The 18,980-nt window shown below is 50.3% G+C and overlaps 2 protein-coding genes and 1 long non-coding RNA gene across 5 annotated transcripts in view; 2 read left to right on the top strand and 1 right to left on the bottom strand.

The window, feature by feature from the left end:
* The window catches only part of SDHA (succinate dehydrogenase complex flavoprotein subunit A), a 33,263-nt gene extending 26,351 nt beyond the window's left edge, over nt 1-6,912 (top strand). Inside the window, exons 12-15 of the mRNA XM_028849301.2 lie at nt 2,025-2,136; nt 2,363-2,493; nt 4,584-4,697; nt 6,564-6,912. Coding sequence (XP_028705134.1) covers nt 2,025-2,136; nt 2,363-2,493; nt 4,584-4,697; nt 6,564-6,650 — 444 coding nt within the window. The 3' untranslated portion in view covers nt 6,651-6,912. The remainder of the gene's footprint in view (nt 1-2,024; nt 2,137-2,362; nt 2,494-4,583; nt 4,698-6,563) is intronic.
* Nucleotides 6,913-8,103: 1,191 nt separating this feature from the next.
* LOC144341370 (uncharacterized) lies at nt 8,104-8,467 on the bottom strand. Its single transcript, XR_013418237.1, has 2 exons — nt 8,353-8,467; nt 8,104-8,198 (listed from the first exon to the last, which is right to left on the bottom strand). It is a non-coding gene; the product is annotated as an uncharacterized LOC144341370 (long non-coding RNA).
* Nucleotides 8,468-17,799: 9,332 nt separating this feature from the next.
* PDCD6 (programmed cell death 6) overlaps nt 17,800-18,980 on the top strand; it is a 39,395-nt gene continuing 38,214 nt past the window's right edge. For all 3 annotated transcript variants that reach the window (XM_078004542.1, XM_078004543.1, XM_078004544.1), the window contains exons 1-2: nt 17,800-17,975; nt 18,907-18,968. In XM_078004542.1, the coding sequence (XP_077860668.1) occupies nt 17,875-17,975; nt 18,907-18,968 (163 nt within the window). In that variant the 5' untranslated portion in view covers nt 17,800-17,874. The remainder of the gene's footprint in view (nt 17,976-18,906; nt 18,969-18,980) is intronic.

Here is an 18,980-nt window from a genome sequence, read left to right on the forward strand (position 1 = left end):
GAAGTAAGATTGAGCTTGAGGGAGGCTTTCTGGAACGGTGAGAAGAATAGCGTGATTAAGGCACAGAAGGCTGAGTGATGCCTTGCAGTACTTTTGTAGGGTTGGAGGCCAGCTGTGAGAGAAGGAACCATTGTATTAGAGAATGGGAACATGCCTTAGGATACAGAAATGGCAAATCCGTGAGACAGTTTGAAGTAAGAATACTAGAAACATTCTCACCAAACAAGGTGTGTCTTGGTGCCTGCTGTATCGCAGGCTCCGTGAGATGCTGGAGTCAGCACTGAACAAAGCTTCCTGTGCTTGTGGAAATGCGTTTTGTTGGGGGAAGGGATTTTTCTGCTGACTCTGGCTATTAATAGTAAGAATCAAAAAAAGAAATGAGGTAAATTGTTGGGAACAGGCCCCCAAACTGGCCATAAACAAAATCTCTGCAGCACCATGACATACTCATGATGGCCATGACGCCCACGCTGGAAGGTTGTGGGTTTTCCGGAATGAGGGCAAGGAACACCTGGCCCACCCAGGGTGGAAAACCGCTTAAGTGTTTCTTAAACCACAAACAATAGCATGAGCAATGTGTGCCTTAAGGACGTGTGCCTGCTGCAGATAACTAGCCAGACCCATCCCTTTGTTTCCCGTAAGGAATACTTTTAGTAAATCTTATGACTGGCTTGCTGTCAGTAAATATGTGGGTAAATCTCTGTTCGAGGCTCTCAGCTCTGAAGGCTGTGAGACCCCTGATATCCCGCTCCACAAGCTATTTTCTGTGTGTGTCTTTAATTCCTCTAGTGCTGCTGGGTTAGGGTCTCCACGATCGAGTTGGTCTCGGCAGTAAATATTGAAAAGGAATCGATACAATTGCTATTATTTACAGACATAATTTCCAAAAAATTCCCAGAGAATAAACTGAAAAACTAACAGAAACAAAACAAGAATGCAGTAAGGTGTCTGGATAAGAGATTTGTATCTAAAAATTAGTAGCTTTGCGATGTGCCAGCAGTAATCTGCTTAGACATCAGTAAATATCTCATTTACATTTCAAACAAAAAATTAAAAATGCCTTGAAATAATGTAACCAGAAATACAAGAAAGGATATGAAAACGTGGCTGCTAAAGGACGTGAAAGAATGTAATACTAGATTCTGAGATGCAACTTTTTTCATTTGTTCTTCCTGAAAAACCATTAGGTTGATGTGCATTGCAGTGTCATGATTATGTATGAGTCCAAGGAAAATCAGATGAAATGTCCAAATTAAACCATGAAAGTGCATTGGTAGAGGAGGAAACAATTAGGGTCAGTGGAGCAAAGCAGAGTTAGAGGGAGAAGCAAGGAGGAGGAGGGATCACGGAGGTGGTATCTGTCTGCCCCACAGGAAGCAAAAGCTGACGCCCGGTTGCCAGCACACCTACAGTAAACTTCAGGTCCACTGCATGGCACGTTTCTCGCCACAGTAAAACTATGAAGGAAGTCAGTGTATAAGAAGCTTCTACAAAATAGGCAGAAGACAGTAGCCAGATGGGCCAAGGGCCCCAGCCACCCACGCCCCTCCCTCTCACTGAAGACCTTTGGCTCCAACCCCACCATCACCAGGGCTCTGCTCAGCTCCTCCTAGTGTGTGTCACCACAGGGCTGCTGGCTTGTGTCACGTTCACCACCAGACCCCACGTCAGGAGTCCCGCCAGGGGTGTGGGGAGGCAGCACTGCCTGGTTGGCCACGGAGCCATGTGGAACATGGTACCTCACAGGCAGTCTGCTTGGAGTCCTGGACCCTGGCTGTATCCCACTGGAAAGGATGTGTCTGGGTCTAAGATGTGTATGTAATAGAAACAGTATTCAGAAGCTTTAGTCAAAACTTCATTTTTAAGTTCAGAGTAATAAACTCATAGTCTGAATTTCCTAATTTTTCTGTTTAATTTACGTAACTTTTAAATGAAATGCAAAACAACAGGTCTAAAAGTTAAGCAGTTCTTGGTGTGGCTGCTTCTATGAATTAAAAGTTTACCAATAATATTTTGTGTCACAGTCAATGCAAAATCATGCTGCCGTGTTCCGTGTGGGAAGCGTGTTGCAAGAAGGTTGTGGGAAAATCAGCAAGCTCTACGGAGACCTGAAGCACCTGAAGACATTTGACCGGGGTGAGCAGACAGCACAGCGGGCTCTGTGCAGTGTTGGGCCCTGCCTTCTGTAGGGTGGGCTGGTGTCTGTGCCGTCAGTGCTGACTTAGTTCCATGCTTGCTGTCCGGATCCACAGCCATAAAGCCACAACCAGTGGCTCCACGGACTAGCAGGCCCAGGCTGACAGCTCAGAAGGCCCCTGTGACGGGTCCCGCCTGCCCCTGATGGAACTTTTTGTGTCCCCAGGAATGGTCTGGAACACGGACCTGGTGGAGACCCTGGAGCTGCAGAACCTGATGCTGTGTGCGCTGCAGACCATCTACGGAGCAGAGGCGCGGAAGGAGTCACGGGGCGCACACGCCAGGGAAGACTACAAGGTGCGCCTTCTCGCCACACCCACCTGCACCTGCCTTTTCCTCCCACCTGGTGGGACTCAGCCCCACCCCTGCATTTTCTCTGCATTTTATTTCATTTCCCCAAAAGTAAATCCAAAAAACGCCTTTTTCCCCCTGGTAACTTTGATCCCTGGGTTCCCGCCATCCTCTGGATCACTGTGACCTTTTCCTTGCTTTGGGTCAGCGTCCACTGATGGCAGCAGTGGCATCTCCAAGCCAATGTGCTTTGCTGTTAGAAGGCCAAGTTTAGAAGTGCAGCCAGAGTGGCATGACCGGGAAATAAATGCCAGTTTATTAAGTAACGAGTAAGCCACCGTTTCAAACCTGCCCTAAGGAGGAAATGCCAGTTTATTAAATAACGAGTAAGCCACCGTTTCAGACCTGCCCTGTGGAGGAAATGCCAGTTTATTAAATAACGAGTAAGCCACCGTTTCAAACCTGCCCTGTGGAGGAAATGCCAGTTTTTTAAGTAACGAGTAAGCCACCGTTTCAGACCTGCCCTGTGGAAGAAATGCCAGTTTATTAAATAACGAGTAAGCCACCGTTTCAAACGTGCCCTGCGGAAGAAATGCCAGTTTATTAAATAACGAGTAAGCCACCGTTTCAGACCTGCCCTGCGGAGGAAATGCCAGTTTATTAAGTAACGAGTAAGCCACCGTTTCAGACCTGCCCTGTGGCTTGGAAAAGGTGTTATAGAGCCTGCCCTGTGGTCACTTGTTCTTCAGGTGAACTGATTTTTGTGCAGAGCACACGTGTTGGATTCTGCCTGGTAAGAGTTTCTCACATACGATAGCAGAAAAACACGGAAAGGGAAGCTCGGGGCACAAATGCAGGTTCAGGATAAAGCACATCCGCGAAAGGACAAAGGCTGCACGAGGCAGGCACGCAGGCTGGTTCAGGACCGTGTGTGGGCGGCGGCTGGTGACCTTTCCAGCCCGCCGAGCGCGGTGAGTGGGAGATCATTTTTATTCACCATGAAATTTCACCGATTTACCCTCCACTGGAATATGCTGATGGCTGTGATCACTGCTCGGAACTTGCTCTTGCCTCCTTGTACATATTAAGAGTCTTTCCTGCGAAGTATATGAATCCGTGTTTGCCAGAATACAGAATAATAATAAATTTATCACTTTTATTTTTATTTTTTTGAGATGGAGTCTCTGTCCCCCAGGCTGGAATGCAATGGCACGATCTCAGCTCACTGCAAGCTCTGCCTCCAGGGTTCAAGTGATTCTCCTGCCTCAGCCTCCCAAGCAGCTGGGATTACAGACGCACGCCACCGTGCCTGGCTAATTTTGTATTTTCAGTAGAGTGGGTTTCACCATGTTGGCCGGGCTGGTCTTGAACTCGTGACCTCAAGTGAACCACCTACCTCAACCTCCCAAAGTGCTAGGATTACAGGCGTGAGCCACTGCGCCTAGCCAGTAGTATAAATTCAGTTGGTCACAATGAGTTTTAATTAGAATAGAAGCCAGGTGCAGTGGCTCACGCCTGTAATCCCAGCATTTGGGAGGCTGAGGCAGGCAGATCACTTGAGCCTGGAGTTCTAGACCATGCTGGGCAACATGGCGAAACCTGTCTCTACACAAAAAATTAGCCAGGCGTGGTGGTACGTGCAGGAGGCTGAGGCAGGATGATTGAGCCTGGAAAGTCAAGGCTCCAGCAAGCTGTGATCACACCACTGCACTCCAGCCTGGGTGACATTGCGAGAGCCTGTCTCAAAAGAAAAAATGTTTTTAAATAAAAACAGGCTGAAAGAAAAGATTGAGGTAGTAGGTAGTCTCCCAGCGCATGCAGCAGAAAGACAAAGTATTTGGTAAACTCTTAGGTACATAAAGTGTGTCTAAGGGAACGTGCGGACACGGATTACTCTGGACTCACTGCTGGCTGCACACCCCCTGACCAGCCATGTGGCCTCCTTGGGTTCTGAACATGTTGATGGTGCCGGGGCTGAAGTGGAAATGGAATGAGTTCTAGGGCATCTGTCTCTTAGATCATTTTAATGTTTGCTGTGTTTTTTCTGTATTGCTCTGTTAGAGTAATAAGATATGTGATGGTGTTTCTGGCCTCAGGTGCGGATTGATGAGTACGATTACTCCAAGCCCATCCAGGGGCAACAGAAGAAGCCTTTTGAGGAGCACTGGAGGAAGCACACCCTGTCCTATGTGGACGTCAGCACTGGGAAGGTCAGTGTGGAGCTCGTTCTCACCACAACCCAAAATGCGCACGGCCCTGCCCAGGTTCACGGGCCGACCTTGCTGATGGTGAACGGGGAGGAGCAGGCCAGATTTAAATCAACTCCTGACAGATTTGAGGCACCACTGAAAAAGGCCTCTGACAGCAGTCAGGCTTCTGGCTGGAAACAGAATCCAGCGCCTGCAAGTGGTTCAGAGGAGCCTTAAGGAAGGGCTGCTCCGTGGTGTGGGCCAGATGGAAGTCACTGGGCAGGAGCAAGTGTCCAAGGCCTGGTGAGCGGGGAGGAGATGAGGATTGTGGACTTAGGGAGAAAGTCAGCGTCTGTGGGGTGGGGACACAGCCACTACCAGAAACCAGTCCCAAGCCAAGGGAGCCCAGAAGAGACCCCTCCCCTCTCCTCCCTTGGGCTGGCCCAGCTGGAAGCATCTGCAGGGGAGCCGAGGGGATGTGGTGCAGCGCTTAGCATCCCCTGGGCACTGAGCAAGCAGAGAAGGGAAGGGCAGAAATTGAGGAGGGGTTGGGGTGAGCAGAGGGGTTGTGGTGAGCAGCGTCCTGGGAACAGCCAGCCAAGGGTGTGGTAGGGGGGTTGCAGCCTTGTTCCACACAAGCACAGTTCACCTGTGTGGCATTTCCGCTGGGCATTAAGATTCAGAAATAATGAAGATAGAAAGCTTTTACCCTTAAGCTTTTCGTAGCTTGTAAGAGATAGTCGTATAATCACTTATCTGTGTCTGTGGAAGTTACCTGTGGACTCTCACTATCATCTAGTGTGTCTGTAATTCAGGCAGTAGGTCATTTTCAGAATTTATCATGAAGGCCATTTCCTGATCGTATATAGAAATTACACCTCACTCGCTTAGCACAAGTCTATTTTTAATGTTTCCGGGTTCGGGTTTTTTGTTTTTCTGAGACAGAGTCTCATCTCTGTTGCCCAGGCTGAAATGTGGTGGCTCAATCTTGTCTCACTGTAGCCTCAACCTCCCCCTGGCTCAGGTGATCCTCCCACCTCAGCCTCCCAGGCACATGCCACCATGCCTGGCTAATTTTTGTATGTTTTGTAGAGATGGGGTTTCGCCACGTTGCCTAGGCTAGTCTTGAACTCTAGTGATCCACCTGTCTTGACCTCCCCAACAGGCATGAACCAACACGCTCAGCCAGTTTTAGTGATTTTTCAAGAAATACATACTCATTTCAGAAAGTACAAAGAGATTGAAATAAGAGCTCACAACCAGAGATGACCCATTATGGTTTAAATTTCTTTGTATATGTGCCTACCTTTTCCTGTGTGTGCATATTTAATATACAACTTGAGTATTCCTTCTCTGAAATCCTTGGGACCAGAAGTGTTTCGGATTTCAGGCTTGTTCAGACTTTGGAATATCTGCATGATACTGTCTGAGCGTCCCCAGTCGGAAGATCTGACTCCATAGCACATTTCTTTTGAATGTCATGTTGGTGCTCAGAAAGCTTCAGATTTTGGAGAATTTCAGATTTTTGTATTAGGGATGTTCAACCTATGTAAATATTTACTTTGAACTGGAAGTAGATAGTTATAAAGTGTCTTGGTATAGACAAGGGTTCTCCCACTTTTCATGACGGGAGCATTTTTGTAAAGCACTGAGAATCTGGCACAGGGTCATTTCGTTGGCTCTGTTCCACTCTACGGATCTGCCGCCATTTACAGTCCCCTGTTGCGCATGTAGATCATTTTTGAATTTGTTATTGGAAAAGACTGCGGCAAATACTTTTAAGTTCCCATGCCATTAATCTACTTTTATAGTTTAAATTTTTCAAAAGGAATACATGAGATGGCTTTTTGTACATTTTTATGCTTACCACTGATTCTTCTTTTCAAGGTCACTCTGGAATATAGACCCGTAATCGACAAAACTTTGAACGAGGCTGACTGTGCCACCGTCCCCCCAGCCATTCGCTCCTACTGATGAGACAAGATGCAGTGATAACAGAATCAGCTTTTGTAATTATGTATAATAGCTCATGCATGTGTCCATGTCATAACTGCCTTTATACGCTTCTGCACTCCGGGGAAAAAGGAGTACATTGAAGGGAGATTGGCACCCAGTGGCTGGTAGCTTGCCAGGAACCCAGTGGCCAGGGAACGTGGCACTTACCTTTGTCCCTTGCTTCATTCTTGTGAGATGATAAAACTGGGCACAGCTCTTAAATAAAATACAAATGAACAAACTTTCTTTTATTTCCAAATCCATTTAAAATATTTTACTATTATGACTTTAGTCATATTTGTTGACCTAAAAATCAAATGTAATAATCTTTGTATTCTGTTACATCAAAATCCAGATATTTTGTTGTGGTTTCTTTTTTTTCTTCTTTCTTTTCTTTTTTTGAGACAGGATCAGTGCAGTGGTGCAGTCTCAGTTTACTGCAGCCTCAAACTCCTGGGCGGCTCAAGTGATCTTCCCAACCCAGCCTTCTGAGTAGTTGGGGCTACAGGTGTGCACCACCATGCCCAGCTAATTTATTTTTTAATTGTAGGGACAGGGTCTCACTATGTTGCCTAGGCTGGTCTCAAACTCCTGGGCTCAGGTGATCCTTCCTCCTTGGCCTCCCAAAGTGCTGGAATTATAGGTGTGAACCGCCGTGCCTGGCCTTATTGTAGTTTATTTCTAAGTTCAAATTAATGTTGGTGCCTGAGAGCGAATGGAGAAAACTAGTATTTCCTCCCTTTTCTTGGCAGATGGTTTACTAGGTCAGTGTGTCCTCGATTATTTAAATCAGGGGTCCCCAATCCCCAGGCCACAAATTGGTACCACTCCATGGCCTGTTAGGAACCGGGCCGCACAGTAGGGGGTGGGCAGCTGGCCAGTGAACATTACTGTGTGAGCTCCGCCCCCTGCCAGAGCATTACTCTGTGAGCTCCACCTTCTGTCAGATCATTACTGTGTGAGCTCCGCCTCCTGTCAGATCATTACTGTGTGAGCTCCGCCCCCTGTCAGATCATTACTGTGAGCCCCGCCCCCGTCAGATCATTACTGTGTGAGCTCCGCCTCCTGTCAGATCATTACTGTGTGAGCTCCGCCTCCTGTCAGATCATTACTGTGTGAGCCCCGCCCCCGTCAGATCATTACTGTGAGCCCCGCCCCCGTCAGATCATTACTGTGTGAGCTCCGCCTCCTGTCAGATCATTACTGTGTGAGCTCTGCCTCCTGTCAGATCATTACTGTGTGAGCCCCGCCCCCGTCAGATCATTACTGTGAGCCCCGCCCCCGTCAGATCATTACTGTGTGAGCTCCACCTCTTGTCAGATCATTACTGTGAGCCCCGCCCCCGTCAGATCATTACTGTGTGAGCTCCGCCTCCTGTCAGATCATTACTGTGTGAGCTCCGCCCCCTGTCATCATTACTGTGTGAGCCCCGCCCCCGTCAGATCATTACTGTGTGAGCCCCGCCCCCGTCAGATCATTACTGTGTGAGCTCCGCCTCCTGTCAGATCATTACTGTGTGAGCTCCGCCTCCTGTCAGATCATTACTGTGTGAGCCCCGCCCCCGTCAGATCGTTACTGTGTGAGCCCCGCCCCCGTCAGATCGTTACTGTGAGCCCCGCCCCCGTCAGATCGTTACTGTGTGAGCCCCGCCCCCGTCAGATCATTACTGTGTGAGCTCCGCCTCCTGTCAGATCATTACTGTGTGAGCTCCGCCTCCTGTCAGATCAGTGGTGGCATTAGATTCTCATAGGAGTGGAACCCTGTTGTGAACTGCGCATGCGAAGGATCTAGGTTATGCGCCGCTTTTGAGAATTTAATGCTCATGATCTGAGGTGGAACCGTTTCATCTCCAGACCATCCCCACCATCCCCACACTTGTCCATGGAAAAAGTGTGTTCCGTGAAACCAGTCCCTGGTGCCAAAACGGTTAGGGACCGCCAGTTTAAATAGCCAAATACTAAAAGAACTGGCGTAGAAGTAAAATGGGCTGCTGCTTTATTTTTAGACTGTTCTTTTTAGAGAATAATGACAATTATTTCCAAGTTCGTCATTAGAAAATAATATTAGGTTGGTGCAAAAGTAATTGCAGTTTTTGCCATTACTTTCAATGGTAAAAGCCACATTACTTTTGCACCAACTTAATATGATAAATTTGTTCCTTAAAGTGTATTTTTGGTAAGAAAAACCTTTTGTTTTTCCTTCTATTAATTTTTTGGTTTTTTTCTTGGTAGAGACAGAGTCTTGCCATGCTGCCCAGGCTGGAGTGCAGTGGTGTGATCTCGGCTCACTGCAACCTCCACCGCCCGGGCTCCAGCAATCCTCCCACCTCAGCTTCTCAAGGAGCTGAGACTACAGGTGTGAGCCACTATGCCTGGCTAATTTTTATATTTTTTACAGAGACGGGGTTTCACCATCTCGCCCAGGGACGGGGTTTCACCATCTCGCCCAGGACTGCTTGAGCTCAAACTCCTGGGCTCAAGCAGTCCTCCTGCCTCAGCCTCCCAGAGTATTGGGATTATAGGTGTGAGCCGCTGCCAGAAAAACTTTCCTAAGGCAAGGCAGGTTTTACATTATATTTAGATTTTTTTTTTTTTTTAATGATGTCTTTTTTGGCAGTGTACAGCCAGAGAATAACACATCACACACAGGAAATAGTTGTGCTTATGTGATGGGGCCTCAGCACTAGGAAGGAGTGGACTGTTGGCACATGCAGCAGCTTGAATAAATCTGAAAGTCACTATGCTGCGTAAGAGAAGCCAAATAAAAAAGTGCATGCTGTGTACAGAGGGTGTCGAGAATGCCTCCTGTGTGACGGAAAGCAGATCCGTGGTTCCTGCAGACTGGCAGGAGCAGATTCCAAAGGCACAGGAAGAAGCTTGCAGGTAGAATGTGTTCATTACCTTCTGTGCATTACACCAAAAAAAAAAGCTGGTAATAAAAATGCTAACCAAAAAAAAAGGTGAAACTAGGATGAAATTTCTTACCTGTGTGATTAGTAAACGTGCAGGTTTGCCATCATGCTTTGTTTATGAAGCTGTGGGGTACAAGGACTCTCATACCTCACTGTGGAATGCAGAACGTTGCAGCCTCGTGGAAGAGGATTTGGCAGCGTCTAACGAAAGTATGTAGCATTTGCCCTTTGAGTCAGCAATTCTGGAATCTGCATCAAAAAAACTGGAAAAGAAATGAAAGGACTTTATGCACAGAGTTCTTTTGACAGCCTGAATGTGTTTGCAACCAAGTTCTTCACTGTGGCATTTGTAAAACCGGAAACAATCAAAATGTCCATCAGTAGGGGATTAGGAACATTAATTTGTACAGTGGGGAACTCAGTACCAGAAGGAGGAATGAGGAAGGCCTATTGATAAGGAGCAGAGTACATATAATATAATGCAGATATGTATTTGCTTTTTCTTAAAACAGTACAAAGATGGAAAACTAAAGTGGTTGCTGTGGAGGACAGGGGTCAGTGGTGGAAGTGAGACTGAAATAGACTCTGAAGTAATACCTGGACCTTGAAATTTTAAATGTTTTACATATTACCAAACTAAGTTTTTAAGATAGTCCCTAAAATTGAAAGAATAGTATCTGAAATGAATGAATCTAAATTCCTTGGATTGCATTCTACAGGCACCAACCCTGAGATCAAAATTTGGAAGGTGGCCCTGAGCACTAGCTGAAGGGAAGCAGGAGGTGGGACAGGAAAGAGGTGGTGTCGTGGGGCGTCCAGGAGCCAGGTCCCACAAGGGCAGCTGGGCCCGTGCTCACTGTGGGAGCTGGTGCGTTCCTTCACCAGCCAACGCTCCACAGGTTCAGGACGGTCAATTCCAGGCACCCCCAGCCTACTCCAGGATGTACTCCTGCCACCAGAGAAAGCTCCTAGGCAGCGTCCCGGGTGCTTGTGGTGTCAGAATCCAGTTGGAATCTGATGAGTGACCGGGGGCTGGCTGGGCTAGGCAGCATCATGGGTTTCCGCAGCCCAAGTGCACATCAGGCTGGTGACAGTCACACAGCCTATTCGTGTGTCGTCAGAACATCGCTAGAACACAGCACTTCAAGTGTGCAGATTTAGTGAGCCATAGTCTAAAGACAAATAGAGCCACTGAAATCCTAAATTTCAATCAATCATTGTTACTTGTCTTATTGGTATTAATCCTTTGAAATTATGTGGGGTGGGAGTTAAAGCTAATAACTAATTATGTTAATGCTAAAACAGATTTTTCTGGCCAGGTGCAGTGGCTCACGCCTGTAATCCCGGCACTTTGGGAGGCCGAGGCGGGCAGATCACCTGAGGCCAGGAGTTCAAGACCAGCGTAGCCAACATGGTGAAACCGCATCTCTACTAAAATTCAAAAATTAGCTGGGCATGGTGGCAGGTGCCTGTAGTAATCCCAGCTATTTGGGAGGTTGAGGCAGGAGAATCACTTGAACCCGGGAGGCAGAGGTTGCAGTGAGCCGAGAGTGAGCCATTGCACTCCAGTCTGGGCAACAAGAGCAAGACTCTGTCTCAAAAAAAAAAAAAAAAAAGAATTGTCAAATTACCACCCCTAATGCCCTGGTTCTCTAACCTGTGTAAGAGGATCACCTAGAGGGACCCCACCCCAGACCTTCCGATTCAGTCCTGGGGGGACCCCCACCCCAGACCTTCCGATTCAGTCCTGGGGGGACCCCCACCCCAGACCTTCCGATTCAGTCCTGGGGGGACCCCCACCCCAGACCTTCCGATTCAGTCCTGGGGGGACCCCCACCCCAGACCTTCCGATTCAGTCCTGGGGGGACCCCCACCCCAGACCTTCCGATTCAGTCCTGGGGGGACCCCCACCCCAGACCTTCCGATTCAGTCCTGGGGGGACCCCCACCCCAGACCTTCCGATTCAGTCCTGGGGGGGACCCCCACCCCAGACCTTCCGATTCAGTCCTGGGGGGACCCCCACCCCAGACCTTCCGATTCAGTCCTGGGGGGACCCCCACCCCAGACCTTCCGATTCAGTCCTGGGGGGACCCCCACCCCAGACCTTCCGATTCAGTCCTGGGGGGACCCCCACCCCAGACCTTCCGATTCAGTCCTGGGGGGATCCCACCCCAGACCTTCCGATTCAGTCCTGGGGGGACCCCCACCCCAGACCTTCCGATTCAGTCCTGGGGGGACCCCACCCCAGACCTTCCGATTCAGTCCTCGGGGGACCCCACCCCAGACCTTCCGATTCAGTCCTCGGGGGACCCCACCCCAGACCTTCCGATTCAGTCCTCGGGGGACCCTACCCCAGATCTTCTGATTCAGTCCTGATTCGGCCTGAGAATTTGCATTTCTAACATGTCCAGGGACCACAGTTTGAAAACCTCCAATGGCAGACATGGTCCAATAAATGAAGGAATAATAACAGGTGGCAACCTCAGACAGCTTCATCCCAACCAGTAAGAAAGTAAATCCTTTTGTAAACTAAGAGGAAGTATTAATATGGACGTTGAGCAGACATTTAAGTGTCAGGACAAATAATTAAAAACTAGCACAGGCACCCCTGAAGCATGATAGGATGGCAACAGAAGGCTGATTTAGTTTCCAAGAAATAGCTGACAGGCAGTGTTGTGTGTGTGTTTACTTACTGCTTAGGAACCCAAAACAAACCTTCAGACCGTTTTCATGAGTACTGAGACCAAGAAAACCACTGGGCAGTGGGTGGTCTGGAAATGTAAATGTTTATGGTACTCCACTAATGAGTCATGGAACCATGTTTCATACCAAAAATATTTTGTAAATGTGGGTTTCAAGGTTTCAAAGTGAACCCATATGTGTTAGAAGAAAGGACACACCAAAGAAGTAAAATAATTGGGTCAATATAAAATGAAAGTAGAATATTGCCCAGAGAGAAGATGTGGGTAATTGCTAACACGGATCAAAGGCACCAAAAAGGTGAGCTGTGTTTAAGATATTCAGACCCGCACCATCCTGAGCAGTAGACACGGCAGCCGCTGTGTGTGAGATACTCAGATCTGCCCCATCCCGAGCAGTAGACACGGCGGCCGCTGTGTGTGAGATGCTCAGACCTGCACCGTCCCATGCAGTAGACACGGCGGCCGCTGTGTGTGAGATACTCAGATCTGCCCCATCCCGAGCAGTAGACACGGCGGCCGCTGTGTGTGAGATGCTCAGACCTGCCCCGTCCCATGCAGTAGACACGGCGGCCGCTGTGTGTGAGATGCTCAGACCTGCACCGTCCCGTGCAGTAGACACGGTGGCTGCTGTGTGTGAGATGCTCACCTCTGCACCGTCCCGTGCAGTAGACACGGTGGCTGCTGTGTGTGAGATGCTCAGATCTGCACCGTCCCGTGCAGTAGACACGGTGGCTGCTGTGTGTGAGATGCTCACCTCTGCACCGTCCCGTGCAGTAGACACGGTGGCTGCTGTGTGTGAGATGCTCACCTCTGCACCGTCCCGTGCAGTAGACACGGTGGCTGCTGTGTGTGAGATACTCACCTCTGCACCGTCCCGTGCAGTAGACATGGTGGCCACTGTGTGTGAGATGCTCAGACCTGCCCCGTCCCGAGTAGTAGACACGGCGGCCGCTGTGTGTGAGATGCTCAGACCTGCCCCATCCCGTGCAGTAGACACGGTGGCCGCTGTGTGTGAGATGCTCCGATCCGCACCGTCCGGAGCAGTAGACACAGTGGCAAGTAGCCTCCGCACTGGACAGTGCAGCTATGGAACGATGCTATCACCGGAAAGTTCCATCAGCCAGCACTGACGCAGACCTTTGCAAATGCCCCCTCACACCGAACAGCACCTATCTGATAGATTGTCCACTACTCAGTGAAAAGCCTGTGTTAAAAGCGGTATTTGGTAGAAGAGCAAAACGGGAAAAAATTAAAAGTGGCAGGTCATTGTCTTCCATACTGAATTCTGGCAGAAGAATGTTGCAAGGAAGACGGGAGCCACAGGAGAAAGTATCCTTGTCCCAAGACAGGAGGGGGTGCCAGGCACGGTTGGCTCTGTCCCTGGAATTCTATGGCCGGAATCTGGAAAAAGGAAAAGTGACTGGAAAAGGAAAGATTCTGTGTGCAAATGTCATGATGCAGCCGTCAGTAATCCTGAGAAAATAAGTGAACCAAAGTGGCTTTGGAGAGATGCTGCTGGATACATGTACAGACACAATGTACACTTGCATATGCTTGTTCACATGAAGGACAGGATGGTCATCCGCTCATTCAACAAATACTTGTCGAGGGCCTATATGTGCCAAAGACATCAGATGCACAAGAGGGTGCACTGTGGAACACACGCGCCCAGAAACGCTTAGAAAAATTCTAAGGAAAACAGAAAAGGCATTTTCAAATTAGAGAAATGAGACCACAGTAAAGACTGACCCAGTATTTGGATCCATTATGTGATTAACCTTAACACAGGGAGGAAAGTGTTCTCTTTCAGTTAATTTCTCCACTTCTGGAAAGCTTAGAACAGACCTGGCTAGGAGGAAACGGAATCGGAGGCAGGTGAGATCGCGGTGCCTGGATGCTTCCAGTGATTGGGTCAGCAGAACCAGGGGTGGGAGATGGTCTCTCTTTTTGTTGGCAGATGGTGGTCTCCGCTGTAGCTTTGTCCCTGGTGACGGGACTCAGGCAGCATCCCCCATCAATGGCAAAACCCCCGCCTCTGAGAATGTGGAGAGCACTTGTGAAGACAATGTTGTCCCACCAGCACGGCCCATGTGCTGACAGGATTCAGAGCTGGAGGTTTCTTAGAGGGCAGGGTTGCGGAAGAGGCGTGGACTGCAGCTGCATAGTTTGTGTATATATCAGGCCAGTATCTCTTGTTCTAGACACATCCATTTGTGCATTCGTATGAGTATGCACGCAGGGTGTTTTTTTCTTTTTTCCTTTTCTTTTTGGAGATGGAGTCTCGCTCTGTCAGGGAGGCTGGAGGCCAGTGGCGCCATCTTGGCTCACTGCAAGCTCCGCCTCCCAGGTTCCCGCCATTCTCCTGCCTCGGCCTTCCGCCTAGCTGGGATTACAGGCACCCGCCACCACGCCCCGCTAATTGTTCGTAGTTTTAGTAGAGACGGGGTTTCACCGTGTTAGCCAGGATGGTCTCGATCTCCTGACCTTGTGATCTGCCTGCCTCGGCCTCCCAAAGTGCTGGGGTTACAGGCGTAAGCCACCGCGCAGGCCAGGGTGTTTTTTCTTTAAACCTTAAATTCATAGTAATTAACTTCCCTTTCAAGAGTCAGCCCTGCTGCTACTGAGATGAAAAAGCACAAAAGGATCTGGGCTTGAATCTCCTCTTACTGCATGCTTGGCTTTAGGCAAGTTACCTTCTCAGAACTATAATTTTCTCTTCAGTAAAATGTGGATGTGGTGCCTTGGCATGGTGAGGATTAAACAAAGTCACATATTTAAATGTTAGAGTGGATTCTAGCTGGTTGCATTCATTAAGTGTGTCCTCTCTTGAATGAAGGCATTTTCTGCCCCTAGAACTAAGGGAAAGCATCAGGGAACACTCCTGGGTGCCATGGGTGATGATGGCTGTGGTACTCCAGGTTGGAGACTCGGCCAACAGTCAGTACAGCCCAACTCACTGTTGGGATATGGAGGCTGAGGCCTGCTGCGGTCACTGAGATGCTCCCCACTTTTTAAAAATTGAAAATAGCCCAAGCTAGTCTTAAAGTTCTGGCCTCACACGATCCTCCCACCTAAGCCTCCCAAAGTGCTGGGATTATAGACGTGAGCCACTGCGTCCAGCGCTGAGCTGTTTCTTGCTGAGGTTTCCCTGTAAGAGGAACTTCCAGATTGGGTCACAAAATCATAGTTGTTAGTATTTTCAGAGTTCTGGAGAACAAAACAGGAGCCAGTGATGGGAAGGAGAATAAAGATGGACTTCAGAAACTACAGATCAAAGAACTGTGGAAGTTTCTAGAAAGGATTCTTCAACAAGTGATATGAATACTTTGTCAATGAAAAGACTGAAACTCTGTGAATACTTGCAGAGATTTATTCTGAGCCAAATAGAGTGGCCACGCCCATGACACAGCCCTCAGGAGGTGGTTGGGGTGCAACTTGGTTTTACGCATTTTAGAAGGTCATGAGACATCAATCAAATCTATTTAAGATATACCTTGGTTCAGCCCAGAAAGGCAGGACGACTTGAAGTAGGGGCTTCTGGGTTATAGGTAGATTTAAAAATGTTCTGATTGGCAATTAGTTGAGAGTTATTACCAACAGAAAGGAATGTCTGGGTTATAAGAGGTTGTGGAGACCAAAGTTTTATCAGCAGATGAAGCCTTGGGGTAGCAGGCGTCCCCTGAATTCCAAAAGGGGGGAGGGCATAGTCAGCCATGTCCCACCCCCGCTTCATGGTTTTCAGGTTAATTTGGAGTGCCCTGGCTCAGAGAAGGGGTCCATTCAGATGGGTGGGGCCTTAGAATTTTATGTTTGGTTTACAACTTTATGAAGAGAACACTAGAAACCACTTGAATTTACTACATCATGAAAAAAAAAATCCACATTGTAGAAGAGGTTTGTAGATTAACACATTAAGTGAATGCCAAAGCCACAAAATACCTAAATTTCTTTGAGGAATTTGAAAACTCTCAGGTATATGCCTTGTGGACAAGAGAGACAGAAAAATGGGACAGAGGATGAGATAGTTTGGAGAATGGATAGCTGATCAGATCTATAGCTGTGCCTAGAGTGCTGAATAATGGATTTGCGTCCACAGGGAAGAAAGTCTCAGGTGCCACTGATAAAAGACCACGTCGTTGGCTCTGGGTCCATTCAACATCTTGGCAGGCAAATTAGTGAAAATTCAGAGACAACACTTGGAGCTACAAGGATGAAAAGAGCATTAGTGGAATGAGGCACTGAAGAACCTGAAAAGCTGGAAAAACCCCACGAAATAATGAGAATAATTGTAGTATCCTGAACCAGGGCACAGGACATAGGACACAGGACACAGGACTGGGGTGGAAGGCGGCAAAGATCCAGGGATCATAGTGGCCCAAAGCTGGGCACTTCCCAATTCCGGGGATTGGTGCTACAGGCACTCCAGGCTCCACCGCAGAACCGTGTCCAGCACGGAGGCAGTGCTGTCTCGGGGGAGACAGGGCTGCACCACCACCAAGGGGCGGGAAGGGACCGGGCAGGGAGGCGCCCAGTGTTGCCAGCTGCACGGCGTCGGGGGCGGCGCTGAGGCAGAGCGCGGGGGCGCAGGTTAAACCTAAAGGAGTTTCGCTCTTGTTGCCCAGGCCTGGAGTGCAACGGCCTGATCTCCGCTCACTGCAACCTCCGCCTCCCGGCTTCAAGCAGTTCTCCTGCCTCAGCCTCCCGAATAGCTGGGAATAGGCGTGCGCCACCACCCCCGGCTAATTTTGTATATTTAGTAGATACGGGGTTTCTCCATATTGGTCAGGCTGGTCTCGAACTCCCGACTTCAGGTGATCCACCGGCCTCGACCTCCCAAAGTCCTGGGATTACAGGCGTCAGACACTGCGCACGGCCTGCTTTTTTTTTTTTTTTTTTTTTTTTTGGCAGAGTCTGGCTGTCCACCGGGCTGGAGTGCAGTGATCTCGGCTCCCTGCGGCCTCGACTTCCCGGGCTCAGGCGATCCTCCCGCCTCTGCCCATGGAGTAGATGGGACCACAGGGGCCCGCCACCACGCCCGACTATTTTCTGCAATTTTTGTAGGGATGGAGTCTGGCCACGCTGCCCAGGCTGGTCCGAACTGGTGGGCTCAGGAGCTCCGCCCGCCTCCGCCTCCCAAAGCGCAGGGATCACAGGCGTGAGCTACCGCGCCCCGCCCAGAGTTTCCGACTGTTAGCCTGAATCACATTCACGTCAAAACTTCTTTTTATACATGAACTGAAAGGCTAACTAACTCCCTACTCCATCACTTCCCGTCCCGGGTCGCAGAGCCGGACATTTTCTCCAAGCGCCTTCCCAGCACCGGTAGCCGGCTGCCTGCTCCAGAGCTCTGGCTTTCTCCAGACGCCCCGGACCGCACAGGCCCCGCAGGCGCCAGGGCGTTGCTTGGTAACTGAGCTGCGAGGGGATTGGCCGCGCGGGACCCCGTGACCATCCCGGAGACTACGCATTTCCTGCGCCCCCGGAAGTGGAGGTAACGCCAGGCCCTGCCCCCGGCAGAGCCGGAAGCGGAGTCGCCCTGAGAGGTCTCACGTCTCAGTAGACGCCTCAGCCCAGCCGCGCGCCTTGGCCCATGGCCGCCTACTCCTACCGCCCCGGCCCCGGGGCCGGCCCAGGGCCTGCTGCGGGCGCGGCGCTGCCGGACCAGAGCTTTCTGTGGAACGTCTTCCAGAGGTGCGGCCTGGCACCGTCCCAGCACCTCCCGCCTCCGCTGCGGCCGCCCCCGACTCCTGCCCCCACCGCCGCGGACCCGGTTCACTGCCGGTTCCCCCGCGGCCTCCTCTGTCCCCTGTCGGGTCCTCCGCGGCCTCCCCGGTCCCCTGCCCCGACCGCCGCGGCCTCCCCCGTCCCCTGCCCCGACCCCTGCGGCCGCACCCGTCCCCTGCCGGGTCCCCTGCGGTCTCCCCGGTCCCCTGTGGGTCCCCTGCGGCCGTCCCCGTCCCCTGTGGGTCTCCCGCGGCCGCCCCCGCCTCCTGCCCGGTCCCTGCCCTGTGCGTTGGGCCCTTCCAGAGGTGCAGAGTAGCCGCTGCAGACCCGAGGTCGCGGCCACCGGCTCCCGGGCTAGGCCCTTTTTCTCGCCTCAGGAGCCGCCGGGCGGAGGGTCTCCAGGGGTGCTTGTTCGGGGAAAGCAGAGACAGAATGTCTGGGCGCTGTTAAGTGTCAGCAGCCGAGGAAGCAGCAGCGACCTGGCGTCTGCTCGGGGCAGGTGACCTTTCCGGCGTCGCCTTCTGTCCCGGTCGCTTTTCCACGGAATGAATGACCGAAACTGCAGTGACTCATGGCCAGGGAATGCCTTAGTTATCTGAGGGAATCTTGTTTGTGAAAAAGGGAAACTGGTGCAAATGTGAATTCAGACAGGCCAGGAGAGGAAGGAAGGGAAAGATTGAGAGAGAAAGATGATTGGCCTCTTAGGGGAAGACCCCGCTTGGACGTGGGCTCCTGCGGCACTTCCTTGATTCCCGTGTCCTCCTCAGCGGGATGGGGGAGGCGGAGGTTCCAGGAGGCTCCGAGCCTTCCAGAGTCAGTGCAGGGTTGACAGGAGACGTTTGTTTTGCTTTTCCTGAACTTTGGATCGCCAGCTTACTTGGTCTTCTTGATGTTGTAGGGTTGATAAAGACAGGAGTGGAGTGATATCGGACACCGAGCTTCAGCAAGCTCTCTCCAACGGTGAGTGGGCCC

Source organism: Macaca mulatta, chromosome 6, assembly GCF_049350105.2.
Source record: "Macaca mulatta isolate MMU2019108-1 chromosome 6, T2T-MMU8v2.0, whole genome shotgun sequence".
NCBI classification, from domain to species: domain Eukaryota; kingdom Metazoa; phylum Chordata; class Mammalia; order Primates; family Cercopithecidae; genus Macaca; species Macaca mulatta.